The sequence below is a fragment of the Microchirus variegatus genome (assembly GCF_963457635.1).
Source record: "Microchirus variegatus genome assembly, chromosome: 8".
Taxonomy (NCBI): domain Eukaryota; kingdom Metazoa; phylum Chordata; class Actinopteri; order Pleuronectiformes; family Soleidae; genus Microchirus; species Microchirus variegatus.
In genome coordinates this window covers 2,444,592-2,453,181 of record NC_139809.1, presented here as the reverse complement: position 1 = coordinate 2,453,181, position 8,590 = coordinate 2,444,592, and the positions used below count along the sequence as shown (strand labels likewise).

Here is an 8,590-nt window from a genome sequence, read left to right as displayed (position 1 = left end):
TCAGTCAGGTCTGCGCGTGCCCCGACACGTTGAGCGCTCGTGCGTCCTTTGCGCCATCTAGCGGACAGGCGCGGTTATGTCAAGTCATTTACAGGATTGCCTGGACCTTTCAAGTGTTTGTCACAGGTCGATTTTTGTTTTGCACACGCGACTAGGATCAAAGGCAGATTTATTTTAATTTAATTCATTTTGATTAAAATTAAAATTATTAATTAATAAATACACATTGTGTTTATTGGTACACAAAATATATGGCTTATTAGGTACATCCAGAGTAATCACACTTACTGTAGTATGTTAATGATTTTTTTTTTTGTTTACTTAAATGTGGTTCTACAAATCTGGGCATGGGCCGCAGAGGTTTTAAAAAATGTCTAAGGGACTCAAAATGCTAAAGTTTGGGAAGCACTGTGGTTCAAAATTCATTACGTAAACAGACCATTTACACTAACATATTCACAAGACATGTGTATTTAGTGTGCAACACCTCATTTCAGCCGACACACCTTATATTGTTGTGGCTCAAATGTGTCTGGTAAATACGAGCGAACAGTGACTTTTCTACGGTGGCCCTGAGGTGCAAAACACAAACGCATATCGCAAAACAAAAAACACAAACGCAAATCATGAAATCACAAACTTAGTTTAAGTTTTAAATGCTTTTTTGCTTTTGTGTTCGTTTGCTTTTTTAGCTTGCGTCTTTTGTTTTGGGTTTGCGTTTGTGTTTCTTGATTTGCGTTTGTGTTTTGCACCTCAGGGCCACCGTAGACTTCTGTGTGTTTCAGTGTGTGTGCCATGCTTACCTTAAAACAAAAGCAGGACAAATGCATGTCATTATCATTATCATGAATTCAATAACTTGAACTCCCAATAAAACGTTTTGATTCAAGTACACAATATTACAGTAACGGGGTACTGATCAATTCATCGGCCATTTTGAGTTCAATTCTTTTCAACATCTACATATCTAGAAAAGCTTAACTGGAGTTAAGAAACTTAGAAATTAAAAGTTGTCTCAAACCATTTCCTCTATTGTCCAGAGATGCGTTTCCAAATAAAAACTCTGGTGAAGACTTCAGCTGTACTGGTTGGTATTTCTGTTCCTAAATGCCAGAAAAACACACCGATACACACATTTGTTAGTGGCAAGAGACCATGTACTTTGGATTACATCCTACCTTACACTCTGCACATGAACAGGCATTGTAAAACACAAGTAACATTAGTATGTACGAAGTAGCCTGTTCTTCAGTGATAAGCATGCATGACAAATACAAGGACACATTCAACTGAGATTATTATACAAAACTATTTTATTTATAAAACAAATGGCACAGTGTGAATGCACAGTAAATGCACATGCACACTCCAGACATGTCAGAAGAAATCAGAACAAAAAACAGCGCAAGTACTTCACTTTGCACTAAATAGCCATGCCTGCAGAGGAGCAGGTGAAAAGTTCAAGTTTCAAACTGAAAGTATTACCTGTAAATTTTACTTTGATTCCACACACATCAACGCAAACGCTGAAAACATCTTCTCTACGGTTGCAAGTCATAAGTAGTTTTGTCTCAATAATGACCAAAAAGATGTGTTTGTGGTTATGAAGACAGATGCTCCTCATAAGGTTAATCAGCTTTAGTTAGACAGGCATTTGTACAAAGGCATAGATCCTAAAATGTTCAGTGAAAATAAGATTAACATCCATTTATATGTATACTGTGAGTTCATAAATCTATCTGTAATCACTTTTAAGAATTTGATAAATATTACCTGCTATTGATTTGTTGGACACCAAATCCTTCCAATTTTTTTCTTTTTCAAATATTTGGCTTAATACACAACTCGTTCTTAGAGAATACATACTAAGGTGAAAAACAAACAGACATAAATGGCAGGTAGATATGAAATGGGAGTTGGAATGGTAAATAATTCAGTGAATATAAAAGCATCAACCAGCCAGTTTGCTGGCCACAATTGAAGTCTTTCTTTGAGGCAGGTCCTGAGGTGTCGGGATGTGGTCTCCCGTGATCTCGGTCTTCTCTGTCGGGGCCGAAGGCAACTGTTTATTCTTCATTTTTGCCTTAGCCATGTTGTAGTCCCCAGAGTCAAAGTATTTTTGCTGAAAAAAGAATAGAGGAAGTAAGGAGTTGGGTCATCCATTTTTTTTACTATACATCATTAATTTAGACATGTAGTTTCGTTGTTATGTGGATATGTCAGAAACACACCCCCTTCTGAAGTCTTTTCCTGAAAAAGTCTGAGCCTCCAGGCTTGGCTGCCATGGTGGGATACCTGGCCTTCAGTTTGGCCTCCTCTACTTTCTCTGGACTGACTACTTTGTCCTCCATTTCCTGTTGGAAGAGCACAGAGTGTATGGATGGAACAGGCTACAACAGGCTACAACTAGCTCATGAATTGTTAAAATTCATTACGAGCAATCATAACTCAAAGAGTAGATTTCCCAAGCATATTTGACAGCAACAGCAGTTGCATATTATAACTAATCACACTGTGCATACGCGATTACGAGGGAAACTCCCAACTAGTGTTTGCACCAACACTAATTTAGCAATTTACTGCAGCACGTTTAGAAACACAATACACGGGTTGGTTAAAATCGGTTTACAAACAAAAGTATGTCAGCCAACACGTTTGCCCAGACGCAGTGGGGTGTTCCCTTTGCTTTGACAACAAACATTGGAAGTATATTATCTAATTACTTGGCGGTGGCATCGCTGATGACATTAGCCAAGAGTGGCTACTAGCTAACTAGCTTTTCTGCTAGCCGTATGCTACTTTAACGGGTAAGACATGAAACGGTCGCAGGACTCTCGTCAAAATTAACATTTCGCTGTCACAGTTTACCTGTTGCTCGTCCGACGTCCTCGTTTCTTCAACCTCCTCGGACATATCCGCGGTGAATCGCTGCTCCGCTCACTGAAATGTGGACGATTCGTCTTGTTGCCGTTGTAGCGACAAGGCGAGCGAGGAGAGCAGCAGCAGCAGCAGCCTGTACAGCAACAGGCCGGTGAATCGATGCCAGAGAGCTAGATTCAGACATACTGTTTGAGTTGAGTGATTTTCTCATATATAATTATTTATTTAAGGTGCTGCGAGGACCTATTGGAATTCTTTTGGATTTTTTTTTTCCACAAATGACCTCATTTTTGAGACCCTGCGCGTTAGTGAAAACATTGTGAAATTAAAATCGTGTTATAAAATAAGGGTGCAAAATAGCCCACTAGCGCCCCCAAAGGTGAAACCTGGTAGGACAAATCTGAAACTAATGTCCCAGCCCAAAACAAACAAACAAACAAACAAGTCTATTGAGACAGAATTAGAAACAGTTCAACCATTTTGAATTTGTCATCCAGAAGTCCAAACTAGGATAAGGGATTAAACCGGGCTATGTTGCTTATCCTGGCTTAATTTGTCCATGATCTGGTGGTTCAAAAGCAGAATAGGGGAAAGCAGGATATGTTATGACATAAGTTACCATGGAGATTTATCCTGTGGAGTTAGTCTGGCTAAGTTCCAGGATGTATTAAATCTCATCCCTCATCTCAGCCAGCAGTCACCACAAATGGAAACCAAAAGTTATTCCACTGCCCACTACACCATGTTTTCACAATAAACTATACCCACAGTCATTATCTAAACAATCAATGAATCAATGATTACAATCATTTTACATAAATGTTATATACACACATATAGATTAAAAAAAACAAAAAAAAAAACACATAAAAGAGTAACATGATGTTGCTTTATTGAATAAGGATAAATCAAGTAAATCAGCTTCTTTCAAATCTGAACTCTCTCTCTACAAGACAGACAGCACAAATTCAAAGCATATTATAGAGCATCGAACTGTCCAGGGTGTACCCCGCCTATCGCCCAAAATGTCTGCTGAGATAGGGCACAGCACCCCCCGCGACCCTCTGGTGGAGGATAAAGCGGTAGATAATGGATGGATGGATGGATGGATTATAGAGCATAAGAATAAATGCTCATTCAAAGGTCTGCATAATACACCCCACATCTGCGCATTTAAATGAATGCAGGACAAATGAATGGATGCCTCCCAGCAAGCTTGTACGCATACAGTATACAACACAAACATCACAAGAGGCCAAATCTATTTAAATCTCACAGTCTGTGTGCCTAGTGTCATCTCTATGGTAGACCTAACGGTGCATACATTAGACACCACCACAATTAATTTTTACCTTTTATTGTCATTTTTTTTCTGAAGAGTCATCTTCTTGCAGCTGGAGGAGGGAAGGAGAATAATGGTTGATACATTATTTGTGTTACAGTCAGCACACAGAGCCGTGAGCTTCTCCACTCAGCTCGTTCAGGAAGGGACGGTGAAACTGTGTAGCTTCGTGAAATATTGCTTTTATTCTCAGAAACAGTTCAACTTCAACAGTTTAAGCTCCGCTCTGCTCCTCTCTCTCTCTCTCTCTCTCTCTCTCTCTCTCTCTCTCTCCGTGTGTGTGTGGACCCAGCCTACTGCAAGAAACCAGAACCAGGTTACAAACGTGCTTATACAGCCGACTGATTACCTGATTCTGTCTAGCTGTCTGATCACCGCCTGAGCCACTTCTCCCTCTTCTCCAGCAGCCGCTGCCTTAACCACACCCCACTGCCACAAGTGCATTAAAGCCATAACTCACCTCCCGCTCCAGCATTTTTATTTCGAGGTCCAATTTTCTCCTCATCCTCCTTTTTATATCACATTCCAGCGCAAGGTGTTCCATCTTTTTTCTCTTTAATTCCATGCCCACTTCTGCCAATTGTATTTGCCGTTGTAGGTGGGTGGCATAGAGCTGTCTGATAGCTTGTGAGCTCTGTAAACGCATGACAATTAGCACATGCATTATTATGCATAATGGGAATGTCCTTCCATTAATACTTACCATGTTACCAGGCTGGCTTTCTTCATGCACACCATCTGGATCCTGTTACAAAAATGAAATGTTGTGTTGGCACCAAATGATGACTTTTCACCATTGTAGACTGCACAGTAGAGCTGCAACTCACGATTATTTTCATAATCGATTAATCTGTCGATTATTTTCTCGATTAATTGATGAATCGGTTGGTCCATAAAATGTCAGAAAATGTAAAAAAAAAAAAAACATTGATCAGTGTTTGTCAAACCTGGAAATGACGATGTTCTTGAATGTCTTGTTTTGTCCACAAACCAAAATTATTCAGTTTTAATGATTTCTTTGTTTATGTGGAGCAAAGACTAAGAAAATATTCACATTTAAGAAGCTGAAACAATCAGAAATCTTGTTTTAATCATGAAAAAAGCTTCAAACCGATTAATCGATTATCAAAATAGTTGGCGATTAATTTAGTGATCGATTAATAATCGATTCATCGATTAATCGTTTCAGCTCTACTGCACAGTACCTCCACAAGCTTGACATAATACCTCATGCCTTCTGAAATCCATTGAGATGGTCTCCTCATCATCATCATCATCTGCTGCTGCTGCTGCTGTACTGGTGCCTTCACCCTATGACATTTAACAGGACTCATATTGAAGCTAATAGACGAGGCATGCCAGGCCTGCATTATGCCTTTGATGGAGAACTCACTCGATCAGCATCCAACCCTGGTGTTGGTGGCTCCAGAAGTGTGATGGTGCGACCGGAAACTGCAAGGCAAACCAAAATCTGACGTCACAAATGGATTCACTGTAAATGTGGTTAGGTCCAGTGTAGAGATGGCAGAATTTACCTTGTATGAAACGGGTAGCATCTTGGGAGTGACAAACGTTTGTGTCTGTCCCCACAGGGATCCCCTCCAACGAGTAGCATCCAGCTGCAGCCCCAGAGACCAACACCCTGGCCTGAAAACAACACCATGGCATGACAACAGCCTAAACATCCTTCCAATATGATGAATCAATGCAATACAATGCTGTATGGCTTAAATGTATTTTTAGTGTACAGTTTAATTTAATGTGTGGACAATTATTTCATGGAATTCTGTTTATTGTACACTTTACTCATATAATAATTGACTATTACAATTAAGTAATTTTATTACAATGTCTAATAGAATCCAACATTTTTTTCATTTAAAAAAACGTTGATTGATAATGCACAATGGGGGCAATTAACTAATATTAATTTGGCCTTGATCACTTTGGATGAATTATTTGGACGTTTTTACCTCTGCGGCTGTTGCACTAGAGATGTCCACTTTAGTTGTTTTTTCTGCAATGGTGATCAAATCTTCATTCGATATAGTTGTCAGGATAGCATTGCCACCCTGCTCCACCACTTTCTTAGCACAAATGATCAGGTGATCCAGAAACCTGTTTCTCCTGGTAAATATATCTTGGCAGTAGGCACAGTGGAAATGAGCAAACTTGTTGCAATCAAGATTGCATTTGAATATCGTGTACTCTGGAAAGGAAAAATAAAAATACATTTGTCAAACAGAAACATTTTTGTTTCCACATGTTGGTGCATTGCTGAAAGTTACAGTAGCTAAATGTGTCAGTGGTCAAAGAATACAACAGGAAATACCTTTGTGCTTCACTGCCCTTCTCTTGTGGCCCTCCAGATGTTTCAGGACCCTGAACTTTGTTGCTGGGCGAAAGATTTTAGGACTGCAGAATGGACAGTGTATCACATTGCAGCAGTCTGTGCATTTTTGCAGCTGTGGAGTGACACCTGTCACCTGAATGGTGACGTGCCTGTTGATAGACTGGAATAACAAATTAGTATAGTAAAGTTGGACAAGAAAATAGGAGTCAGTTTCAATATATTCAAATACTACCCAAAACCTGCTATAGCCAAGATTATGTTGTCATTAAATCGACCCAGCTTCCAAAGTTAACTGGTTTTATGTGGAATGGGGCTTTGTGGAGGCATGACTGCTTTGGTAAGATGCACACACTTGGGGAACTATGTAATCTTAATCTTATCTAATTTTCTTTTTTGTGAATGTTATCTTGGTTATTATTTTACTTAATGTAATTTTGATTTAAGCTATAACTGTTTCCGTATCTCCTATCGTAGCTGATGGTGCGTTCCAGAGTCCATTCAATTTCTCTTCTGTACTGAATGCACATCTCGGTTGAGTTCCTTTCTACACTGTGTGTACTACTTGGATATTGTGCACTATTGTCTTTTTTTATTCTTATCTCTACTGAATTACTTACCCAACATTAAAGTGTATAATTTTTTTTTTTTTTTACCATATTGTATTTTATTTTTATTCTATTTTTTACTCTTATCTTACATTTTACTTCTTTTTACTTATATTAGAGCATATTTTTACCTTACTGTATTTTATTTTATTAGTCTTACTTATATTTAGAGTGTGATTTGTTTACCATATTGTATTTTATTTTTTACCCTATTTTTACTCTTATCTTTACGTTGTCTTTCTTCTTAATTATTATACCCTTGCACATTTCTGCACCTCTTGTCGCCTTAATTGAGCTGTTGTAAATGTGTGTTTCCCCCCCGGGGGGGGAATAAAGTCATTCAATTCAATTCAATTCAATTCAATTCAAAACCAGCTGGAGTAGGACTCCAACTTCAAAAAGTGCACTGGAATCCTGTCGAAGTGGGACCTCCTCCTACCAGCGAAGTCGGGGCTGATCGACCTATCCCCACTTCACCAAAATGAAGTCGGAGAACAATGGCGGCGCCCATGGAGTCACATGAATAGGCTATAAACTTTACTTTTCTGCGTGTAGAATTGTTTCAGACACAGCAATTCTATCACAACTTGTTTTTCATGTTATGGCGTGAAATTATGTCGTCGTTGTTATCTGTTAGCATGAAGATTTGTAGGGCTACGGTAAAAGTATACTCGTGATGACGTTACATATCGATATGTATCACTTTTACATATACGGCTCGCTTGTGTATGTAGGTAGACTGTATTGCTGACAGTCAAACTTCCTCTTCGAACATAAAGAGAAAGCTCAATGTTTTCTAACGTTCGACTTCAGTCGCTGGAACGCTCTGAAGATTCAGTCAGTCTCTGGACTCTGCAATATGCAGGAAAGAAGTGACCGAAAGCCAATAAATGTTTGAAAAGCGTTTCTGTAGTGCCTCCCTAAACACAATTCAGATCGGGTACACAGTGTAATTTACACCTACACTTCAAATTTCAGCTCCAGAGAACACATTTCTTAATAATACAGGTTTGTCTCACTTACTTCCAATTACTCGTAAAACAAAACATGAATATTTTTTAATAAATTAAACACGTGGACAGCCTCACTTACTTCCATATTCTTCTTCATTCGTTCCCTCATTCTTGTTTTCTTTTGTTTGTTTAGATGGAAATCACCTCCGTGAAACCACTTTCGTCGTTTCGGTGTGTAAATAAAGTTTTTTTTTTAGAAAAAAACTTTATTTAAATCGTGAGTTTTACGGCGGTTGGCATCCATCTGCAGGTGCGTTACCGCCCCCTTCTGCTCTGGAGTGTACATACACTCTGGAGTGTACACTCACTCACACATACTCTTATCCTATATATTCCCCCAATTTTCTATTTCACACGTAATTCTACTCTATTTTCGTAATTAAAAATATGGCACGTT

The 8,590-nt window shown here is 38.9% G+C and overlaps 2 protein-coding genes across 2 annotated transcripts; both read right to left on the bottom strand.

Annotated features, from left to right (window-relative positions):
• Positions 1-1,309: 1,309 nt before the first annotated feature.
• LOC310930937 (cAMP-regulated phosphoprotein 19-like) lies at positions 1,310-2,992 on the bottom strand. Its single transcript, XM_083894005.1, has 3 exons — positions 2,869-2,992; positions 2,232-2,354; positions 1,310-2,122 (listed from the first exon to the last, which is right to left on the bottom strand). Exons 1-3 carry the CDS (start codon positions 2,911-2,913, stop codon positions 1,952-1,954), a joined length of 339 nt encoding a protein of 112 aa, XP_083750131.1. The 5' UTR covers positions 2,914-2,992; the 3' UTR covers positions 1,310-1,951.
• Positions 2,993-4,567: 1,575 nt separating this feature from the next.
• On the bottom strand, positions 4,568-8,353 carry LOC310930635 (uncharacterized protein; the record flags this gene model as incomplete). The annotated part of the gene is made up of 9 exons (XM_083893670.1): positions 8,273-8,353; positions 6,555-6,735; positions 6,196-6,431; positions 5,758-5,869; positions 5,616-5,674; positions 5,450-5,533; positions 4,926-4,967; positions 4,683-4,856; positions 4,568-4,636 (listed from the first exon to the last, which is right to left on the bottom strand). Exons 1-9 carry the CDS (start codon positions 8,300-8,302, stop codon positions 4,568-4,570), a joined length of 987 nt encoding a protein of 328 aa, XP_083749796.1. The 5' UTR covers positions 8,303-8,353.
• Between the last annotated feature and the right edge of the window lie 237 nt (positions 8,354-8,590).